The sequence below is a fragment of the Marmota marmota genome, unplaced genomic scaffold (assembly GCF_001458135.2).
Source record: "Marmota marmota marmota unplaced genomic scaffold, marMar, whole genome shotgun sequence".
NCBI lineage: Eukaryota > Metazoa > Chordata > Mammalia > Rodentia > Sciuridae > Marmota > Marmota marmota.
The window spans coordinates 3,918,615-3,943,121 of record NW_025999949.1 but is presented as its reverse complement, the minus strand read 5'-3'; the positions used below and the strand labels follow the sequence as shown (position 1 = coordinate 3,943,121).

The following is a 24,507-nucleotide window of genomic DNA, read 5'->3' as shown; positions in this document are numbered from 1 at the left end:
AAACTATATATATATATATATATATATATATATATATATATATATATATATATATATAGGATCTGTGTGATGTTTTGATATATGTATGCATTGTATAATGTGTCAGGTTGAATGTATATATCCCCTCCAACATTTATAATTTATTTTTTTGTCTAAAAAGTAAATGTAATGGTATGTTTTGATCAACATCACGGGGAAAAATATTGGTTCTGTTCAAAACCCTTCTTTGTTAGTGAGTGTCATATTCACTTAACTCTTTATATTCCAAATCATTTTGCTCTATTTTCTTTTTTTTTTCAAGAATGGATAAATTAAATACTCAGTAATTATTATTATTTTTTTTTAATTTTTTATTGTTGGTTGTTCAAAACATTACAAATTTCTTGATATATCATATTTCACTCTTCGATTCAAGTGGGTTATGAACTCCCATTTTTACCCCATATACAGATTGCAGAATTACATCAGTTACACATCCATTGATTTACATATTGCCATACTAGTGTCTGTTGTGTTCTGCTGCCTTTCCTATCCTCTACTATTCCCCCTCCCCTCCCCTCTTCTTTCTCTACCCCCTCTACTGTCATTCATTTCTCCCCCTTGTATTATTTTTCCCTTTCCCCTCCCTTCCTCTTGTATGTACTTTTGTATAACTCTGAGGGTCTCCTTCCATTTCCATGCAATTTCCCTTCTCTCTCCCTTTCCCTCCCACCTCTCATCCCTGTTTAATGTTAATCTTCTTCTCCTGCTCTTCGTCCCTACTCTGTTCTTAGTTACTCTCCTTATATCAAAGAAGACATTTGGCATTTGTTTTTTAGGGATTGGCTAGCATCACTTAGCATAATCTGCTCTAATGCCATCCATTTCCCTGCAAATTCTATGATTTTGTCATTTTTTAATGCAGAGTAATACTCCATTGTGTATAAATGCCACATTTTTTTTATCCATTCGTCTATTGAAGGGCATCTGGGTTGGTTCCACAGTCTTGCTATTGTGAATTGAGCTGCTATGAACATCGATGTAGCGGTGTCCCTGTAGCATGCTCTTTTGCTCTATTTTCATATACACACCCACCCCAAAATCCTTGCATATCTTGTCTGGAGGGTTTTTGTTGTTTCATTTATCATTGCAAAAGCAAGTTTATTTATTTATTTATTAATGTTCTGGGAATTGAACCCAGGGACACTGTACCACTGAGCTCTTTTAAAACTTGTGGTTCAGTTGGTAGACCACTCGTCTGACATGTGTGAGGCCCTGGGTTCAATCCTCAGCACCAGATATAAATAAATAAAACAAAAGATTCATTGAAACTAAAAAAAGAAATATTTAAAAAAACAAAAAAATTTATCCCTAGCTCTTTTTTTTTTTTTTTTTTTTTTGAGACAGGATGTTGCTAAGTTACCCAGGTTGGCCATCCTGTTGCCTTAATTTCCTGAATAGCTGGGATTACAGGTATGGACCACCATGCCCAGGAACAATTTTATGATTTTTTTTGTATGCAACTGTTAAAATGTAGGTCAATTTGTCTTTAAATAGGGATAAGTTTTTAAAAAAATCTTAATTTCCATACAAGTGTAGCACACCTGAAATCCCAGAGGCCAGGGAGGCTGAGACAGGAGGCTCATAAATTGAAAGCTAGCATCAGCAACTTAGTGAGGCCCTAAGCAATTTAGCAAGACCCTGTCTCAAAAATAAAAAGGGTTGGGGATATGGTTCAGTGTTTGAGCACCCCTGGGTTAAATCCCCAGTTTAAAAAAAAAAAAATCCTAGTTTCCCTTCAAGTCAATGTCACCTTCTTTAAAATTAAAAAAAAAAATTAATGAACTGTGACTCAATATCTCAATTTGATTTGAGCCTTTCTGTTCCTTGATCTCTGGGATGGCCTGACTAGTACGGTACTTGGAAACTTCCACTGACCCAAGATAATTTCCTATCCCAGGAAGTATTGCATAAGTGAGATATCATTAAATCCACACAGTCTCAAAGAGGTTAAGTAACTTGCCCAAGGAAACAGCTAATAAATAAGGGAACTAGAATTCATACCCATGATGATACTGTTTCAGTGTCCATGTTTTCACTGAGTTCATTCATTTTTGTATTTTCAATAACCTAACATGATGCTTGGCACATAGTAGACAAATTCTTTGATAACATTAAGTAAATGAATGAATCCTCCTCTTAGTTTATTTGCCATGGGGCCTATGTCTCCATTTCCTAATAGAATTTATTTGACTATTATTTAAAATGAATATCTATAAAAATTTTCACCCAGCATTTAATCTCTACTAGTTGCTTTTAAGAAAGGTTTTCTTTCCCCATTCTAAGCTAGGTTTTAGAAGGAACTTTCAAGCCATATTCAAAGTTCACATAAAACTTCTACATTACTTTACCATACTTCAGACAGCTATTCACAAAACAGGTGCATGCATTTCAGCTTCAATCTACTTAACTCTCTTTCACCTTAATTTTGTTAAACCAAACTATTTTTTCTTTCTGTTGTAGTTATCTTTAGATAACTGAGAGCAGTAATTAGTAATTCAAACAAATTGTTGTCACGGTCAGTAGCCACTGTCTATTGCCCTTACAATATACAGGAGTGTTGCCCTCTCCACCACTTTAATCGTTGGCTTTGAAAAGAGCATGCAGCAGGGAGACTTTGGAGTCTACTACTTTTTAGCTGGATTATTCTTAATTACTTATCCTAAGGCTCAGTTTCTTCTTTTGTGATAGGAGGGAAACTGCTATATCTACCTTGCAGTCAAGTCCTGACCATTAAATAATTTATATTTTTTGTATAAGATGCCTGGTGTAGGTGCTGGCATTTTCTGAAAGTTCAATATTATTGATGGTTGAAACATTTTCAAAGAGGTTTCAAAATACTGCCCTGAATTTAGTAGATTCTCCCCTTTCTCGTTCTCAAGCCCAGTTCACACACACACTTCCCCCGCAACCACTTCCTTTTTACGGTCGCTGAAATGCAAAACATGCCAACTTTTTTCATTAACTTTTAAACGCTGTGACTCCCCCTTCCCTACCGAGTCACATCTATCAGCGCGTTCTTTACGCCTCACACTGTGACACGCCCTCCAGCCACCGGTCAGTCTCTCAGGACCAGCCAAGTCAGCGCAACCTACCGTGTTCTTGGGGCACCACTAGGGCTAGTTGTGGACTTCTGACCTGGCATGCGGGGCATCTACCAGGTGAGGAGAGCCGGGGGCAGGCCAAGAGTGGCTGGCAGCCGGCAGGCACCGGTCCTCGCGCCAGGGGGCAGATGGATTGTGGAGGGCGGGGGCAGGAGGGGCGGGGCCCTGAGGAGAGATGGGCGTGGCCCAGAGGCGCGCTTTGAGTACTTCCTTGGGAACGTGGGAGGTGAGGCCCGTTCAGTGAGGTGGGGCCAAAGATGGTGGGCGGAGCCCCGAGGCGGGGTGGCCAAAGCCGACCTGAGCAGGAGGCGACTCTCAGTGCAAAGAGGGGGACAGGTCCTACAATAGAGACCAATGTAGTGGAGACTCCCTCAGGCTGCAGGCTGAGGGGCGGGGCCAGCTGAGGTAGGCTGGCGACTGAGGTGGGCCGGGCCCTGAAGCGGGGCCGACCGAGGGTAGGGGGTGGTCCCCGAGACAGGGGGCGGGTCCGGCTCAGTGGAGTGAGGCGGGGCCGGCCGAGGTAGGCGGTTCCCTGAGGCGGGGGACGGTGCGAAGCAGGCCTAGCTCAAGGAAAGTCCCTCCAAGCGCTTGGAAGAAAGCCCAGTCTGCGCAGAGGGGCGGGTTTTGGGGGCGCTAGGCGGGTCGGTCTTGGCCGACCCGCGGGTCATCTGGAGCTTGTCCTAGTTAGGTGCTGGCCTGCCGCACTCCGGCAGCTCTGGCTGAGTCTGCGCGATGGGCGACCCGGAAAGGCCGGAAGCGGGCATGCCCGAGCAGGATGAGGTAAATGTTGCTGTAGCTTCAGCCTCCGTCTGGTGGTCACATCAGGCCTTGCATGACAGGTTGCGGCTGCAACCTGCAAATTGCAGGACCGTTGCAGGGAATTTTGTTCAGTGCTGTTAGAAACCCGGTGTAGGCCCTTGGGGTGCCCTAGCTTCCGCCGGGAAGGGGGAAGAGCGAGCCGGTTTTCCTCTCCGCTAGGCTGCTCAGCTCTAGGGCCAGCCTAGGGCAGTGCTCGGAGGCTTCGGGCTGGGAAGAGGCGCAACCCCTTTGTTTATCCGTCTTCACTCTTCCCTTGTTCTGGAACCCTGGCCGGGAGTCTGAGGCCAGGAAGGGACTGTGGCGCACTGTAGCATCCCCGGAGTGGTTAAAAAGAGTTGGAAAACGCGTATGGAAATTAACACAGATGGATGAGCTGGAAGTGACAGGTGGAAGGGAGACGGGAAATCTTCATAACAATGAAAACAAATTAGATTAGGAGGCCAGATTGACTCACACCGAGCTACTTAACTGTGTATCGCTGGAGTGCCAGTTTCTTCATTTAAACAGTGGCAGGGATGCGTTCCTCACAGAAAATAAGTGCTTTATGCAAAGTCGTAGGTACTTAATAAACCCAAGTTAACTTGCTCATCTTCTTTGCTTCTATACTAATAGAAGTACGTAAAACAGTAAAAAAAAAAACTGGGAGTTAGTAGATTGTAGGGTTGTATGGTAGTTTAAATGGTTGGTTGCTCTATAATTTGCATACCTTATCTTTTTTTTTTTTTTTTTGCAAATACTTCTAAACCACTTGAAATGAGAGAAATACTTCTTGTACTTGATCTTACTTCTGTGTGGAGTCTTAGACTTAATATTGTAATGATATGAAGAGAACATGAAAGTCTCAGTTCGCTGCTTAGCCCTATATTTTTTACAAAGTTGTAGATTCCAGGTTTGAGATTTCATTTTATTTTGATTTTGCAAACATTTGATTACTAGCAAGTTGTAAATAAGTCTTGAAACAAATACATTCTCCACTCCTGGAAAAACTTTGGTGTTTTGTTAATGGCACCTGTAGTCATGCTGACCTAACACCTGGGCAGTGTTTTTTTTGTTTTTATTTATTTATTTATTCATTCTATTTTATTTATTTATTTTTTGGTACTGTGGATTGAACCCAGGGGCATTCTACTACTGAACTTCATCCCCAGCCCTTTTTATTGTGAGATGAGGTCTAACCAGATTGCCAAGGCTGGCCTTGGAATTTGCAATTATCTTGCTTTAGCCCGCCGATTAGCTGGGAATAACAGGCCTATGCCCAGCTGGAAGTTAACCTTTCTATTACAAAGGTAGGCAGAATTTTATTGAGCATCTTAGTACAAAGGTTTTTAAATTGACATGCAAAGATTCCTAAAGTATTTTGTCTCAGATGTGTTAGTGAGGCGTGGGCCATCTTCTTGAATCACCTGGAGTACTTTGTAAAAATGTTAATTACTGGACCCTCACTCCAGATCTAGTAAATCAGTTTTAGGGTGGGTCTGCATTTAGACCTAAGAGTGCTGAGTTTACAAGCACCTTAGTGTTCCTAATACACCTATTTTAAGAAACACTGCCACTGGGCATATTGGTGCATGCCTGTAATGCTGGTGATTTGGGAGGTTGAGGCCGGAGATTGCAAGTTCAAGGCCAGCCTCAACAATTTAGTGAGTCTCTAAGCAACTTAGACCCTTTCTCAAAATGAAGAATTAAGAGGGCTATGGATACAGCCAAGTGGTTAAGTACCCCAGGTCATGAGAAATTCTCAGAGAAGGTTCAATCTCCAGTACAAAACAAAAACAAAACCAAAAAACCTTATGAATAAAATATGACTGTGACAGCATCTGAGTATTCTACTGGAGAAGAAGAAGAGAGGTACAGGCAAACACCTGGGTGTGGTGGAATTAGAGCTGGCTAGGAGGTAGGGGCCATTAGAATGCCAGCCTAGATCAGGACATAGTAAGTGCTTACTGGGGAATCTTTTCTTAAAAAAAAAAAAAAAAGTACATAATAATTATATATAATAGTGGAATTCATTGTGACATATTTATACACGCAGATAACATAATTTGATCAATTTCATTCCCAGTACTTCCCCTTGAGCTCCCCTTCTCCATGACCCCCTGGTCTCTCTTCTATTTTCAAGAGATTTTTTTTTTTTCCCCCTGGCTTCTACATATGAAAACATATGACCTTTGACTCTCTGAGCCTGGCTTATTTTGCTTAACATTATGCTCTCTAGTTCCATTCATTTTCCTAGAAATGTCAGTTTCATTTTTCTTTATGATTGAATAAAAAAGCTCCATTGTGTATATATATTCACATTTGTTTTCTCCATTCATCTGTTGACAGACTCTTAGGCTGGTTCCCTGACTTGGCTATCATGAGTTGCACTGCTTTAAACAGGGGTATGCATGTATCTTTGTCCTATGCTGACTTCCTTAGGATAAATACCAAGAGTGCTATAGCTCAGTCATATGGTGGTGCTGTCACCAGGGGAAAAAATATCTCTGGAATAGAGTCATTAGAAATTCTCAAAGAAGGGGCTACTCAACTCAGGACAAGCAGGGTTCTTGACCTATGCCATAGAAAAGAATTTCAACATGGCATCAGTATAGGCACAGAATTTTATTTAGGAAAGCAAGGAATACATGCTCAAGGGAGAAGGTGGGCCATCTTGAGAGTGAGAGAAGTGTTTGGGGATAAAGAAAGAAATAGACTTTCAAATTTTGAAAGTGAGAAGCTTTAGGGGCAAAGTGAGCAATGTACATATTCAAGGAAGAATATGGCCATCTCCAGAGGGAGAGACAGTAACCTCTTAGTCTGTGGTACTATTTATAGAGGGGCAGTAGCTAGGGGCTGAATTAATGGTAGAGGCAGAGCTAAGTTGCACAATTTTGTGCCAGTTTTTCTAGCACTTGTACATTGCCTTCATGTTACTTTTTGCAGGCAAATTTATGGGGTCAAGGGTGTGGTCTGAATTTTTTGCTTTGTATTCCAGAGGTTTCTAACTGTTTTCTTGTATTCCAAAGGTTCATGGGCCCTTCTCTTTTGAGACTCAGTATATTTTTATTTTTCTGTATTATTAAATTTCTATCTCAGTTCCAATCCTAGTCTTTTGAGGAATCTCCATACTGATTTTCATAGTGGTTATACTAATTTACATTCTCTGTGTAACTGTGTCTGTGCCCTTCCCTGACTTCCTTGCCATTGCTGGGCAATCTTGTCCTGGCATGCCCAGATACCTCTTAAGACTAGATGGTCAGAAACTAAGGCAGAAGAAACTGGAAGTGCTAGTTTGCAAAAGATAGTGGAATATTGCTGAACTATATTTCAAATTCTCATCACCTTACATTTTTATAGCAGCACAATTCATAATAGCTAAACTATGGAACCAGCCTAGGTGTCCATCAGTGGATGAAAGGATAAAAAAATGTGGTATATATGCATATTGGAGTTTTATTCAGCTATTAAAAATGAAACTTCATTTCTAGGAAAATGAATGGAACTAGAGACCGTTATGTTAAATGAAATAAGTTAAACTCAGAAAGTCAAGGTTGTATGTTTTCTCTCATATGCAAGAAGAAAATGGAAAAGAAAGGTGGGCTTTTTCTCATGAAAATCAAAGGGAGATCAGTAGAGAAAAGGGACCAAAGAGTGGAAGGTAGGGAGGGAGGGAGGGTGTAAGTGCTGGGGAGCAATATTGGCCAAATTATATTGTTATATTTTGTGCATGTATAAATATATAGCACAGATCCCATTATGTGCAACTATAATGCATCAATAAAATAGGTGTGGAAAAAATTTCCATCACTTCTCACTTGTGTAGCTACAACTTAATTATCTCTCTACTTCTAATCTTTTGTTTGTTTTTAAAATTAGGTATATATGGCACAGAATGCATTTTGATTCATTGTACACAATTACAGCACAACTTTACATTTCTATGATTGTACATGATGTAGCGTCACACTGTATGTGCCGTCATAAATGTACCTAGGGTAACAGTGTCCATCTCATTCCACCATTTTTCCTGCCCCCATGCACCCTCCCTACCTCTCCCTTCCCTTTGCCCAGTCAAATTTCCTCTATTTTCCCCATGCCTCCCCACTTCGTGTTATGGATCAATATCAACTTAACAGAGAGAACATTGGACCTTTGGTTTTTTGGGATTGGCTTACTTTGCTTAGCATGATATTCTCCAACTCTATCCATTTACCTATAAATGCCATGATTTTATTCTCTTTTATTTAATTAATTAATTTTTTAAAAGATTTATTTATTTATTTTTTTAGTTTTCGGCGGACACAACATCTTTGTATGTGGTGCTGAGGATCGAACCTGGGCCGCACGCATGCCAGGCGAGCGCGCTACCGCTTGAGCCACATCCCCAGCCCCTTTATTCTCTTTTAATGCTGAGTAATATTCCATTGTGTGTGTGTGTGTGTGTGTATATACACACACACACACACACATACACACATATATATATATAAGTTTCTTTATCCATTCATCTATTGAAGGGCATCTAGGTTGCTTCCACAGTTTAGCTATTGTGAATATGCTATGAACATTGATGTGGCTGTGTTACTATAGTACGCTGATTTTAAGTCCTTTGGGTATATGCTGAGGAGTGGGACAGCTGGGTCAAAGGGTGGTTCCATTCCAAGTTTTCTGAGAAATCTCCATGCTACTTTCCTGATTGGTTGCACCAGTTTGCAGTTGCACCAGCAGTGTATGAGTGTGCCTTTTCCCCCCCATCCTCTCCAACATTTATTGTTGTTTGTATCCTTGATAATTGCCATTTTGACTGGCATGAGATGAAATCTTAGAGTAGTTTTGATTTGCATTTCTCTAATTACTAGAGATGTTGAACATTTTTTCATATATTTGTTGTTCAAATGTATCTCTTCTGAGAAGTGTCTGTTCAGCTCCTTAACCCATTTATTGATTGGGTTGTTTGTTTGTTTGTTTGTTTTTTGTTTTTTTGGTGTTAGGTTTTTTTGAGTTCTTTATATATCCTGGAGATTAGTGCTTTATCTGATGTGTGTGTGGAAAAAATTTGGTCCCAAAATGTCAGCTGTCTGTTCACCTCATTGTTTCTTTTGCTGAGAAGAAGCTTTTTAGTTTGAGTCCATCCCATTTATGAATTTTTGATTTTATTTCTTGTGCTTTATAAGTCTTGTTAAGGAAGTCAGGGCCTAATCCAACATGATGAAGATTTGGGCCTACTTCTTCCTCTATTAGTCCAGGGTCTCTGGACTAATTCCTAGGTCCTTGATCCACTTTGAATTGAGTTTTGTGCATGATGAGCGATAGGGGCTTAATTTCATTTTGCTGCATGTGGATTTCTAGTTCTCCCAGCACCATTTGTTGAAGAGGCTATCTTTTCTCCACTGTATGTTTTTGGTGCCCTTGTCTAGTATGAGATAACTGTGTTTATGTGGGTTTGTCTCTGTGTCTTCTATTCTGTACCATTGGTCTACATATCTATTTTGGTGCCAATACCATGTGGATTTTGTTATTATAACTTTATAGTATAGTTTAAGGTCTGGTATCTTATCTGCTATTCAATTCCATTTATTATTGCCAGATCAGTCTTTCATTAAACTAGTGCTTGATGTCATTCCCCCAATATAAGCTTACCAAAATGTCCCAGTTCTTTCTCTCATTCTCTCTCTCTCTCTCTCTCTCTCTCCCTCTCTCTTTCTCTCTCAGTCTCTCTCTCTTTCACACACACACACACACACACGAATTTTTTCAGGCCAGCAAAGTTCTAAAATAGCTTTTTTCATGCAACTTTTAAATGTAGGTCTTTATTTCAATTGCTAAAATTGTTATCTTAATTGGTAGCAAAATCTAGTTTTTTTTCTTTTCTAATTCATTCTACATGTGATTAATCTTCCTAATGCCACTTCTGTTTGTCTTAATTCTATTCAGAAATCCTCCATGACTGTTCATAGTTATAGTCAAAATGTATCCTACAGTGAGCACCAGCATCTGGGCACTGAGGACAAGGGGGAGAGTTGGAGTATGAGCCTCTGGGCCCCCAGATGTTTGCAAATCTTTGGCCCACAAAATTAGCTCTTAGCTTAGTTAATAGCCACAGTCTGTATCCTTTAGGGAATTTCTCTTGTCTGTGAACCCTTAGCTTTAGTCAAATCAGGTAGATGACTTCTGCCTTTGCTTTTGTTCGTCCTGAATTCATTTCAGTCTATTTTCATCCCAGCTGGTTCCCCTTCTTCCATCTGCTCTTTAAATGTCTGCATTTTCTAAGGCTTTATGTTTGCTTGTCTTGCTGTTCTCTATATAGTCTTCCTGGATAATCACATCCATTCCCTTGGCAACCATTAATGGGATCTTCAACACTCCTGTGCCACAGTGTTATATTTTTAGCAAGCTACTGGTCATGTTGAAACTGTATTTATAGTTTTTTTTTTAATTGACAAAGTTGGCTTTATAGAAATTTTTGTGTATACTACTTATTGTTGTTGCTTGGGTTGTTGGACAGGCTAGTTTAAATTCTGTGAAACATTCAATGTGAGAAGCAAGAGTTTTGACTGATTTATTCAGTTATTTAGGTATTGAGCAGCTTCAATGTACCTCTTATTTCTTGTTTATCACCTAGTTGCTGGGGCTGGAGATTTTTAGCAAGAATTCTACTATAGAATATCTCTTAAATCGTATGTGTGTTATTAATGCTATTCTAAGTTAGGCAAGAGATGGATGGTCCAATAAGTTTTAAATTATTCTTCCCACCTCCAATTTCTCTACAAAACTACATTTCTGCAAGTGTTCATAGAATACAGATCCAGTTATGTTACTTGTCTGGTTAAAAACCTTCAGTGGCTCCCAATAGTTTTCATGTTATAGTCCAGAAGCCAATGTAGTATCAAATCAATGTATCAAAGTAGGCCACATTGACCTGCTCCAAAAACTTCTTAATTTTCATTAAATGAAAATGCAAAATAGACATATCCAGCCTAAACTCAGATCAAATTTAGAGTTAGAGTACATATTTTAAAATCATTTAAGTTTTTGTTTGTTTTATCAAAATGATGACACTGAGATAAAGTATGAAAATAGTTATATCAAAGTGATTAGAAGAAGCTGGGTGCACGCCTATAATCCCCATGGCTCTGGAGGCTGAGGCATGAGGATTGCAAGCTCCAAGTCATCCTCAGCAACATAGTGAGACCCTGTCTCATAATAAAAAATAAAAAGGGCTGAGAATGTGACTCAGTAGTTAAGCACCCTGGATTCAATGCTCGTTACCAAAAAAAAGAAAAAAGGAAAAAAGAAAGAAAATTGCTTATAGGAAAATGGCTATGGAAAAATCAATATATATTTATTGTGTTAGTTTTTCATTGCTGTGATTAAAATACCTGACAAGAACAATTTAGAGGAGGAAAGATTTATTTTTAGCTCATAGTTTCAGAGGTCTTGGTCCATGGTCCACGATTGCAGAAGTCTCATGGTGGAAGGGCATGGCGGAAGAAAGTTGCTTAGCTCATGGCAGCTGGGAAGCAAAGAAGTGGGGCAGGGACAGATATAATCCCAAAGGCCATGCCCCTAGTGATTTACTGCCTTCAACTGTACTCTACCTTCTAGTAGCGCATTTAGTCATCCAGAGATTAATCCACTGAGCAGGTCCAAGCCAAAGCCCCACCTCTGAACCTTGCCCCTAGTGATTTACTGCCTTCAACTGTACTCTACCTTATAGAAGTACATTTAATCATCAGGAGATTTAATCCACTGAGCAGGTCCAAGCCTTCATGACGTAATCATTACTTAAAATCCCCACCTCTGAACATTACTGCATTGAGAACCATACTGTCAACACATGAGCCTTGGGGGACATTCCAGATCCAAACCATAATATTTACATTTCCATGAACTTTAACACCTGAACCCTTTCCCAAACAAAATCATAAGTGTAACCAATTGATGAAATCCTTTTGTCTTTTAGTATAATTTTATTTAAGTTAATATTTATAAGATTGTAACGTCAGTCAATGGAATTATGAGGCTTTTGATGAACCCACCATTTGAATTGGGGTATAGATAAAATTTGGAGATTTATATCAAACTTAACAAGCAGTGTCTTTATATATTTATCAGAAATTCTCTTAATCAACTAGCTGTTAAACAATTCTGTTGATTAGTCAACCCTGTAAAATAAACAGATACTCATGAGCTTTAGAATGCATATGGCCAGGAGTAAGCTACTCTCTCATATACTCATGTAATTCTGTTTTCACTGTTTGAGTTATAACTTACCAGGATCAGTTTTCTTTAATTCTAATTCTATTTATATCAATTACACTTGTATTATAATTATTGCAATTTAATTAAATAATATGTGAACTAATAAAGTATGAGTATGAAAAGAAAGCTCTTTCTATGAAAACTTTAATTGAAGGCTTTGGAAAACTCAATAAAGGTGAGTTGTTAAAAACAAGTTCTTCTGAAATATGAATTCTTAGCATAGGTCCACAGAGGGTACCCTGGAGAACCCTGCATGAACCTCTTGAATTGTATTAAATATACACCATGAAGTAAGCATTATGTCATCTCTAGTGCATATCAAATGTTACATATCCTCTCTTCACATTGCAAAATCTTATATTACCCTCCTAATTTAGCTTTTCTTAATCCACATTTTATGAGGATAGAATGGAATAACATATATGCAAATGCGGCTTTCATTTCAATATAAAGGTATACTCAGCAGTTTCATAAATCCTGACACTGATCAGTTATGTATCAGTGTGTAAAGATTCCATTCAGGATTAGTCATCAGGAGATTAATCCACTGTGCCAAAGTGTTACTGCTTGTGGTTTCCTTCCCAACTTTAAGTATGTGCACCCTGTAGCAAATGGAGTAGATAGAGATGTCCAACCCTGAATAGACTTCTGTACCTCTGGAATAAAATACATAGCAAAAAAAAGACTGCAGAATAGTATCAAAATATTCCAACATGATAATAAAAGCATAATCTGGAGGAACTAAAGGAAGGGCAATGTAGATCAAAACAGGTTGAAAACACCTATTGAGTGTAAATCTTTGCCTTTTCAATTGGGCCTCAGTTCTAGCTAATCTCAGTTATATTTGAGTACCTCACTTTTTCTTTTTTTGTAGTGTTGGTGTTTGAACCCAGGGTTTTGTGCATGCGGCGCAAGCACTCTACCAACTGCACTATATCCCCAGCCCAAGTACCTCACTTTTTAAGCCTTTCCAGCCATTCTCTATTTCATGAGTGAAAATTCCTTTAAGGAAGTTACAGAAGATATTGATTCATCAAATACCTGGCCATTATAATAATTTTTTAAATATAGGGACAACCTTTAAAAGGTCAATCAACAATGTCTTGATAGTCAATAATATGATAATTTTTAGAGTTGACAGCACTTGAGAATGTGCAAAGTACTTTTATTTATTTATGTGCAGTGCTAGGGATTGGACCCTGCATGCTTCACCACTGAGCCACAACCCCAACCCTTTTTATCTTTTATTTTGAGACAGGGTCTTGCTCAGTTGTTGAAGTTGCCCTTGACCATGTCATTTTCCTGTCTCAGCTTCTCAAATAGCTAGGACTAAGGACTACATGCACCACCACTCTCAGCCAAAGTACTTTTATTTATATTAACTCCTCTAAACTTTCTAACAGTTATTTGAAATAAGCTTAGCAAATATTATCTTTAATTTGCAAATAACAATATTCAGGTTAAGTGATTTGGCTGAGAACATGAATGCCCTTGTAAGTGAAAATAATTTTGTACTATAAAGAATAATCTGAAAATGCAAATAGGAATAATAGGTTGGTATATGGGATGGCTAAAAGGAAGAAAGGCCGATAAATTGTTGGTAAGGAGTTTTCAGATAAATATAGTAAGTATTTCATTTAAGAGTAGAAAAAACATTAAAATGAAAAAATGGTTTATAATAGTGGCCTATTCATGGCATCATTCTATATCAGAGTGGTACTGAAGAGACATTTTGTCTGCAAATAGAAATTTTCCCACCATGGCATTTATGGACCTTGCTTTATACTTACTGTCTAAGTAACAATCACTACAAAAAATTTTGAGTGCCTATTATGCATGTTTAAGTATTTTTAAAATTTTGTTCTAATTAATTATACATAACAGTAGAATGCATTTTGACATATCATACATAAATGGAGTATAAATTCTCATTCTTCTGGTTGTATGTGATTTAGAATTACACCAGTCATGCAATCATATATGCACATAGGGTAATAATGTCTGATTCATTCTACTATCCTTTCTACCCCCATACTCCTCTCTCCCTTCATCTCCCTCTGTCTAATCCAAAGTATCTCTACTCTTCTCTAGCCCCACCCCCTTATTGTGAATTAGCATCTGCATATTAGAGAAAACATTCAGCCTTTGCTTCTTTGGGATTGGCTTATTTTGCTTAGCATGATATTCTCTAGACCCATCCACTTACCAGCAAATGCCATTATTTCATTCTTCTTTAAGGTTGTATAATATTCCATTGTGTATATATACCACATTTTCTTTATCCATTCATCTGTTGAAGAGAATCTAGTTCCATAGCTTAGCTGTTGTGAATTGAGCTGCTATAAACATTGATGTGGCTTTGTCACTGTAATATGCTGATTTTAAGTCCTTTGGGTATATGCTGAGGCGTGGAATAGCTGGGTCAAATGGTGGTTCCATTCCAAGTTTTCTGAGGAATCTCCATACTGCTTTGCAGATTGGTTGCACCAATTTGCAGCCCCACCCTGCAATGTATAAGTGTACCTTTTCCCCCCACATTCTTGCCAACACTTATTGTTGCTTGTATTCTTGGTAATTGCCATTTTGACTGGAGTAAGATGAAATCTTAGTTTTGGTTTGCATTTCTCTAATTGCTAGAGATGATGAACATTTTTTCATATGTTTGTTGATCAGTTGTATTTTTTCTTCTGTGAAGTGTCTCTTCAGTTCCTTAGCCCTTTTATTGGTTGGATGATTTGGGGTTTTTTGATGTTAAGTTTTTTGAGTTCTTTATATATCCTGGAGATTAGTGCTCTATCTGAGGTGCACGTAGTAAAGATTTCCTCCCATTCTTTAGGCTCTCTCTTAGAGTTATTGATTGCCTCCTTTGCTGAGAAGAAGCTTTTTATTTTGAGTCCATCCCATTTACTGTTTCTTGATTTTACTTCTTGTACTTTAGGAGTCTTATTGAGGAAGTTGGTTTCCTAAGCCGACATGTTGGAGAATTAGGCCTTCATTTTCTTCTAATGCAGGGTCTCTGGTCTGATGCCTAGGTCCTTGCTCCTCTTTAAGTTGAGTTTTGTGCAGGGTGAGGAATTCGGGGTTCTGTTTCACTCTACTACATGTGACTTTTCAGTTTTCCCATTGCCATTTGTTGAAGAGGCTCTTTTCTCCAGTGTATGTTTTTGGCACCTTTGTTCAGTAAGAGATAACTGTATTTATGTGGGTTTGTCTCTGTGTCTTCTATTCTGTTCCATTGGTCATCATGTCTGTTTTTGTGCCAATACCATGCTATTTTTATTACTATATAGCTCTAGTATAATTTAAGGTCTGATATTGTGATGACTTTTGCTTCATATTTCTAAGGATTGCTTTGGCTATTCTGGGCCTCTTGTTTTTCCAAGTGGATTTCATGACTGATGTTTAAGCACTTTTAATCATTAGAATAAATCTGTGAGGAAGACATTATGTTACAGCTGCACAAGCTGAGGCTCAGAGAGCTTCGTCAGCTTCCTACAGTCATGCAACTAGCCAAACTCTATTAGCCAACTGCAGGATAATAGTAAGGATTCAACCCAGGTAGACTGGCTCCCAAACCCATGTTGTCTCCCAACTTCCCCAGATGTATGTTTTCTTATGAATAAGAGGAAATATCTTCATACCTCGGGTGTTTGTACTTTGTTTTTCAAAGAGGTTATCTTCAGATACCAACGAAAAGGAAGTGAAAGCTAATGAAGAGCCACTCCTAAGAAAGAGTTCTCGCCGATTTGTCATTTTTCCAATCCAGTACCCTGATATTTGGAAAATGTATAAACAGGCACAGGCATCCTTCTGGACAGCAGAAGAGGTATGTGGCATCATCTTATTAACATTCATGGCCTATAATGCAGTGTTGACTTCCTGTGTTATGGAGTGTTGAAACATTTTAACTTTTATTAAGACCAATTGTATAAGATGAGGTTAAGAATTTTTGAGACTAAACATAGTGTTCTCCAATATTTTAGTTTAGATCACTTTCTATAAACAAATTATCTGCTGCAAAAAAAAAAAAAATGCATCTTGTTCTGCCTGGTGCTTTGTTTTGTTTTGGGATACTGGGGGTTAAATCCAAGGAAGCTTTACCATTGAGCCATATCCCCAGTCCTTTTTATTTTTCATTTTGAGACAGGATCTCACTAAGTTGCCAAGGCTGACTCTGAACTTGCTATCCTCCTGCTTCAACTTCCCAAGTAGCTGTGATTACAAGCATGTGCCACTGTGCCAGCTATAGATTTTTACACTAATATATTTTAGGACATTTTCTACTTTTAAACATACTTTTGGTTTGCTATGGCCACATAGATTAGTCTTTACTTGTGCTCAGCAAAATAAGCAAAGTTGTAACTATGGTAAAAAAAAAAAAAAAAAAAAAAAAAAAAGAAAGAAAGAAAGAAAGAAAAAAAATAGACTGAGAGCTTTAAGGACCCTGATTTCATTTAAACAAATTATGTGAATTGCTTAACTGACTGTACAAAAGGAGCTAACCAGGCTGACTTCACAGTTCTTCCATTCTGCCTCAGCAGCATCAAACTTGATTCAAGGGCTGAGGATGTGGCCGAGAGGTAGAGCACTTGGGTCAGTGTGCAGAAGACTCTGGGTTGGATCCCTAGCACCACAAAACAAACAAAAACCTGATACAGTTCCCCCTAACAGGATAGATGTAGAATGTTGTCTGTTATTGTGATTTTTTCCACCAAGGAAATGAGTTGAACACAGCAAATTAGATAATACTTGCTGGTTTGGTAAGGACAGGTGGTCATGCAAATGACTGCTTTGTAGTCTAGTTGAACACACAAATAGATATGACCTTCATCTTGCTCTGTGTACATACACATAAGTAATGTCTCTATTTCTATAGATAGATGTATCTATTTGGATAGATACATTTGGATTGGTCTGTTTTTCAAGAGATTTATTCTATACATATAAACATATCCTGTAAAAAATGCAGATTCTAGGGCCTGGCTGCCTAAGTACAAATCCTGCTCTTTTGCTTATTAGTTGTAGAACTAGGAAAGTTGCTTTACCCTCTGATAAATGAGGCTAATAGTACTTGGCCTATTAGGTTGTTAGCCCATTAGGACTAATGAGAAGTTAAGAAAGGTACCTGACAGTAAGCATTAAATAAATGCTTTATTTTATGCCTAGAATGGGTATGATTTAACCTAGAAATCAGAAAGGCACAAGTGTCTGAAATTTCTCTTAAACCAATTTTACTCACTTTCCCTTCTTATATTGTCAGCATCTTTATTATACTGTAGTTGACATATAGAGCAAAAAAGCAAACAAAACATCTAGTATTTTTAGGGGGCTAGGGGGCTACCAGGGATTGAATTCAGGGGCACTCAACTGCTGAGCCACATCCCCAGCCCTATTTTGTATTTTCTTTAGAGACAGCATCTCACTGAGTTGCTTAGCACCTCGTTTTTTGCTGAGGCTGGCTTTGAACTTGCCATCCTTTTGCCTCAGGCTCCTGAGTTGCTGGGATTGCAGACGTAGGCCACTGCACCTGGCCACATTCAGTATTTTAATACTGGGTCGTAATGCTTGGCACACCTGACTCTCCCTAACTGTCTGTGGTTTTTAGAAAGTTTTTGTTAGACTTGGTTCAGAGAGCAAGTGAAGTATACAGCTGGGATTTTTCACATTAAAAAGGTACTTGTGATACTGGGTTTTCTTGAAATTCATTTGGGAACCATATTTGTTTTTAGCAAATGTAATAAGTGTTCTATGACTAAGAAACACTAATTTTTAAAAACTAAAATATGCAGGTTGATATTGATTTTGTAGGAAGATTCAAGTGCTTGTTATGAAGGGAAGTCAAACACATTCTTAGTTCCACATATTTTTCATTTAAACAAATTATGTACATTATCATTTAATCAACTTTGAACTCTACTTTTTAAAAAAAAAAATCAGTGGTTGAACTTAACTTCTCAATATTAAACCCCCACTTTGGAAGGCAAAAGGTCAGGGCCTTGGGATTTTTTTTTTTTTTTTCAATAAGTCACTTGGGCAATTTTGATAATCAGCTAGTATGTTAACTTTCTGTTGCTGTGACAAGATTCCTGAGAAAATCAACTTATAAAGGGAAAGATTGATTTTTGGCTCACAGTTTCAGAGATTTCAGTTTATGATTGCTTTGCCTTGTTGCTTTGGACCTGTGACAGCACAGTACATCATGTCCAGTGTGCATGGTAGAGGCCACCTGGTCACCACATAGTGGCTGGGAAGTGAAGAAAGAGGAAGTAACCAGGGGTCCCAATATTCCCTTCAAGGGCAAGCCCTTAGCAACCTAATTTCCTTCCACTAAGTCCCACTTCCTACTGGGTCTACCACTTCTGGTAGAGCCACAGTTGATGACTGTGCTTTTGACACATGGACCTCAGGAAACATTGAGGATCCATACTATGGCAGCTAGTTTGGAGTCCATTTTTAGATGATGGAAGTGAGAATTTGCTCAAGAGAGATAAAACTAGGAAGGAAGGTTTATGTTTCTGGAAGGGAATATGACCAATGTATAAGTAAAATTTATATGTTTAAAGAGATAAGTTTAATATTTAAGAACAAACATATTTTAATATTAAAACTCAGTATCAGGAAGATGTCCTTTGTGAAGCCTAAGTCGAGCCCTTAGTAGAACACAACTTGATTTCTAGTGTATTTATTTTACAAGATGAAGACAAATATTACACCCTCTCCATCCCATCGTATCCTCAACACTTAGCATAATATTGGGCATGTAGTAAGTTCTCAGCAAACATCTAAAAAATAGGGGTTTAGGAAAGAAAACAAAAAGTGAAAATTATGGATATTACTCTTTTTTGGGGGGAAAGGTCAAAGACATTGGGGCTTTTTTTAAGAATAGGTAAAATAAGGACAAAAACAATATAATCACATCTTACAAGGTCAGTTACGAATTTTTTTCATTTCATTTTTTTTCTCCTAATACTGGGGATTTAACCCAGGGATGTTTTACCACTGAGCCACATCCCCAGCCCATTTTATTTTTTATTTTGAGACAGGGTCTTGCTAAATTGCTTAGGGCCTCAGTAAGTTACTGAAGCTGACCCCAAACTTGTGATCCTTCTGCCTCAGCCTCCAAGCTGCTGGGATAGGCATGTATCACTGTGCCCAGCACATATTTCAAATGTTTATGAAGTTATTGTGAAACATACTTAAGATATTTTTCTAATACAAAATATCCAGAAAAGCTATGAACTGAATGCTGCACCACCCCAGTTTATAGGTTGAACTCCTAATCCCTAGTGTGATAGTGTTGGTGGGGGCCATGGGAGGTAATTAGATAATAAGGTCTGTGCATTTATGAAGGGAATTCATGCCCTTAGAAGAAGAAATATGAGAGAGTTGAAGTATGAGAAAGATGATCTCTCTTTGCTCTGTGAGGATATGGCAAGGAGGTGGCCATCTGTAAATGAGGAAGTGGGCCTTCACTAAGAAACTAAGCAGGCTGGCACCCTGAGCTTGGCTTTCTAGCATCCAGAACTGTGAAAAGTAATCTTTTTGTTGGTTAATCTACCCAGTCTATTTGTTATAGCAGCTAGAGGTGTAAAGGTTATTTTAAAATGGTAAATTATTGCCGAATTCTATAGTGCATCTCTCTTAATACCAAGGACTAATTCTGATAAATGTTTTAAAAAATATTTCTATTCCCTGAGGAAGGCAAACCTATAAACTGCCTCAAAACCCAGAACATTTCCTGCCTGACGTTACTTATGGGTAGAGTAGGTTAGTTGATGATAAAGTAGAAGATACAGTTGGTTAACAGTTACTTTATTATTTGTGTAACAACATAGTAAATATCATGTAAAATGTTAAAACAATGGCTGCTGAAAGTCATTGTTTATTCACCTCAATTCTTTCTTGACTAGTTTTATTCTACCATTCCTCTTTGTCTCTTCATTTTTTCCAGTGCCAATCTGATAATTGTAACATTTTGAAAGTACATCTTAACTAGCTTCTCATTTAGCCAGAAAATCATTCTATCATACTGTTTTGTTATCTTTTACTTAAATTGTAGATAAATCTTAAATATACTAGATATATCTGGCATATAATATACATATATATATATATATATATATCTTAGAAACCTTAAATATGTTATATCTATAGTAAAATGATTGCTATAATATAAAATAATTAACATATCTATTATGTCACACAGTTGCCCATCTTTCCCCTTGTCCCAAGAATAGCTAAAATTTACTTGTTTAGCAGATGTCCTGGATAAAATACCCTATTATTAACAGAATGGGTTTTTTTTAGTCTCTTTGTGATATTAACATTTTTTCTTTTTCACAGTTTACTGCTTGTTGTTATATCCTTTCTTAATGTTAGAGTGGAAATTAGTTTTCTAAACAGTAACTGTTAAAATTTTTGAAAAAAATTTTTATTGTAGGTTGACTTATCAAAGGATCTCCCTCACTGGAACAAGCTTAAATCAGATGAGAAGTATTTTATCTCTCACATCTTAGCCTTTTTTGCAGCCAGTGATGGAATTGTAAATGAAAATTTGGTAAGATTTTTTTTTTATTTTACTTTTGTGCTATTTAGCCATTAAATGATGATACTATAAGTAAGATCATTAGATTGAGCCTGAGAAAAGATGCCTAAGTAATTGAATAGATGAAGCTTGATTCTTGAAAGTGTTTTCTGATAAAGTGCAGAGGAAAGGATAGATTTCTGCTATCCAGTCAGCTAAATATCAGGAAATGATGCGTAAAATGTGCCAACTAAAACCTGCTTAAACTTTAGGTTTATTTTTTATCCTCAGATAATAAATCTAATAGAGATTCTCTACTTAAATGGGATCCTAATAAGAATAAATTGTACTCCGTATATGTATAACATGTGAAAATATACTCTACTCTCATGTATATCTAAAAACAATAACAAAAGAATCTCTACCTTAACAATCATATTGAGCTTTGTATAAAACACCGGGTTCTGGCTTCTCTTTTAAAAAATTTGTATTATATTGATTCTGGAGGCAGAATTTCTTGTTAAACAGAATAGAGCCAGGCCCAGTGGCACACGCATGTAATCCCAGCTACTTGGGAGGTGAGGCAGGAGGAACTTAAGATTGAAGGCAGTCTGGACAATTTAGGGAGACCCTACCTCAAAATTTAGAAAGAGAGAGAGGGAGAGAGAAAGAATAGCGAATAGAGATATAACTTTCCATCATAGAATAGAAGATCCTTTAACAGATCTCTTTACTGTTGGAAATAAATTCCACAAAGGAAAATTATTAGTTTTGGTAGATGTTCTAAAGTTTATTTGTTCTTTGGGCACTATTTCAACCTAACAGGACAATTCATATAATTGTATAAGAATATATTATGCAATGAATTTATTGTGGAGGATTTGATGAATAAATAATACTGCTTAAGCTAACCTTTAACTTCTTTCTGACCTGTTTATTGCAGGCAGGCAGTTTTTAATGATCATTCTGATGTCTGGATTCAGATTTGCAATGTTTAACCAAGTGTTTTGTGAGAGACCACAGCACTGGATCTGTTTCCCCTATTTTTTAGGTGGAGCGCTTTAGTCAGGAGGTGCAGGTTCCAGAGGCTCGCTGTTTCTATGGTTTTCAGATTCTCATCGAGAATGTTCACTCAGAGATGTACAGTTTGCTAATAGATACTTACATCAGAGATCCCAAGAAAAGGTATTCCTGCTGAGATTTTTATTTGCATAGTTTTATCCTAGTGCTTAAATTTATTGCAAAATTTATTAACAAAGCTAAACGTTAAGGAAAGATTGTTTACACAAAGAAGTTTATAACAACTGTGTTTTCTATTGCCCAGTAATGTGTTAGATTAAAAAAAAGCTTATATAGAATTAGTTAATCTTTAGATATTTTATAGTATCTTAAAAAACTGTTCATTAGCACATTCTGTTTAGAAATTGAATATTTGCATTTAGTTGATTTAGTATCAGACCATATTCAAACCACTAATCTGAGTTTTGCTTTCATTTTTATATTTTATGAACATGCAAAAGTATAGAAAAATTACAGATCTGGTAGTGTATCGTAGAGTTACAATTAGTCTCTGATTAAACCATTAAACTTTAGTCCAATTAAGAAACAAGTAAATAACTTCCCTGAATTCTGTTATTCTTACAGGGAATTTTTATTTAATGCAATTGAAACAATGCCATATGTTAAGAAAAAAGCAGATTGGGCTCTGCGATGGATAGCAGATAGAAAGTCTACTTTTGGTATGTAACTCTCAATTACATGTAATCAAATTTGCTTTGGATGATGTACTATCCACAGCCCAGTTGTGCTAGGGTAGTGGGATAGTTTGCCAAGAGATTAAAGAAGTTGCATGGAGATGGCATGTGAGATAGCATAAGGATTATTGAAGACTGCTTGAGGAAGGTCCAGGGGTGACTGGCCGGATAGATTACATCTCCAATTGTCATGGTGCTTTGCCAGAAAGTAGTGCCTCTGTTCCTCATGGCACTTGGTCCAGTAGTGGCCGGCTGGACAAGCACTTATCTTGTCCACAGTGCTCTCTGTTCCACACCAATTACCACAGGAGGGAGGCTCTGTAGGGTAGGATACAGAAGCAGTGACATCATTGGCTTGCTTTGTCCCATTGTATGACCAGCATTCCAAAGGATTTAGCAGACAAGCACAAAAGCAATTTTTTACAGGTAACACTAGTTTGCACCTCATAGATCTCTTGTGTCTGTAGAACTTCCAGAGACACCTGGACCACACTCAAGAACAAGTGATGTAATGCTTATATGGGCAAGTATGTGGTATATTGGTGAAGAAACAGATATGTTTGCATTGCCTCCAGTTCATTGTAAGAATGAGAAAAGCAGTGCTTCTTGATGTGCATTAATAGCATCTGGAAAATTTGTAGAAAAACCCTGTAGAATTCTGGTTCTCACTAGACAGTAATTCAGGAAGTGCAAGTGGGACCGAGGAATCTGCATTTCATATCCAGATGATTTTTTCACAAGTGGTTTGAGAAGCACAGGTTGGGATACTGACTTCAGAGAAAAAAGCAGGAAAATATCAGGGTGTTCAATATGCATTGAAAATATTAGTATGGATAGATACTGATAGAAAATGATGAATAACTTACAGAAAGTTGGTGTTTTCTGATACCACCCAAGAAAGACAAACTAGAAATAGAGAAAACAGAGAAGGATGGAATCATCTTGCAGCCACAGCAGGGGCTTCAGTTAGATTTTTTCATATTGTTTAATCTCAAAGAAAATCCCACTTAGGATTCTGATTTAGGGTCTCAGAAGAAAGAATATATTTTAAAATGGTGCAGGAGGAGGAGTGAAATAAGAAGGGAAAGGGAGAAGAGTGAAATGCACATTGGTAGCTTTCTATTTTGCAAGTGGAACTAAAAGACAGTAACACAGAATTATTGTTTTGCTTTACCACATACTGTACTTTCCTTTAAAGAAAGAAGAAGTGCATTTTTTAAAATTAATTGTGCCATCTACACCATTAGTAACTTTAGGTTGACAAGGCAACTCTTTCATCTGGCTGAGGTCTTTGCCTAACATTTTGGGGGATGCTCTAGGTGACTTTCATACCAAGTGAGGACCCACTGTAGCAACTGTTCTTTCCTTATCTCCAGACTCCTGTAATCCATTAATTTTAGCTAAAGAGGACCTAAAAATACTCCTTAAAAAATAATTAGTTAGTTTTAGGGGTTGCGGTTGTGGCTCAGTGGTAGAGTACTGCTCGCCTAGTATCTATGAAGCACTGGGTTTGATCCTCAGAAACACATAAAAAATAAATAAATAAAGTTATTGTGTCCATCTACAACTAAAAAAAATTTTTTTAAATTGTTAGTTTTAAGTTCATATATTATAAGGAGATTCAATTGTAGTAGAGATAAAAATTTTAAAACAGATATATTAAACCTTAATATATGTAATGAAATTATATTTTATACTTCAAGTTCTAGTTATACAGTCTTGCATCATAGAGCTCAGCTATCTTAAAAATATATTCCACTTTCTTCTCTCTAAAACAAATCATGAGGCTTTAACATTCATTTCCTTTTAGAAGAAATGTTTTGGGACTCTCTTTTAATTTCACATATATTCTTGAAACTTTGTAAAATTTACCCTTTACAATCCTTCAATCTTCTCCAAAAATGGTCATCTATAACTATTTATTATGATTCTCATTCTTTGGTATTCATATGAATGCATGGAATGGTTAAAATGACAATTTCCCCCTTGTTCAGAATGATATATATATATATATATATATATATAT

At 37.4% G+C, this 24,507-nt stretch overlaps 1 protein-coding gene across 6 annotated transcripts in view; it reads left to right on the top strand.

Moving 5' to 3' along the window:
- Window positions 1–3,051: 3,051 nt before the first annotated feature.
- The window catches only part of Rrm2b (ribonucleotide reductase regulatory TP53 inducible subunit M2B), a 40,415-nt gene continuing 18,959 nt past the window's right edge, over window positions 3,052–24,507 (top strand). For 2 of the 6 annotated variants that reach the window (XM_015486348.2, XM_048801937.1), the window contains exons 1-5: window positions 3,673–3,923; window positions 15,874–16,029; window positions 20,644–20,760; window positions 21,779–21,912; window positions 22,372–22,466. In XM_015486348.2, coding sequence (XP_015341834.1) covers window positions 3,876–3,923; window positions 15,874–16,029; window positions 20,644–20,760; window positions 21,779–21,912; window positions 22,372–22,466 — 550 coding nt within the window. In that variant the 5' untranslated portion in view covers window positions 3,673–3,875. The other 4 variants (XM_048801938.1, XM_048801940.1, XM_048801941.1 and 1 more) reach the window with 4 other exon arrangements.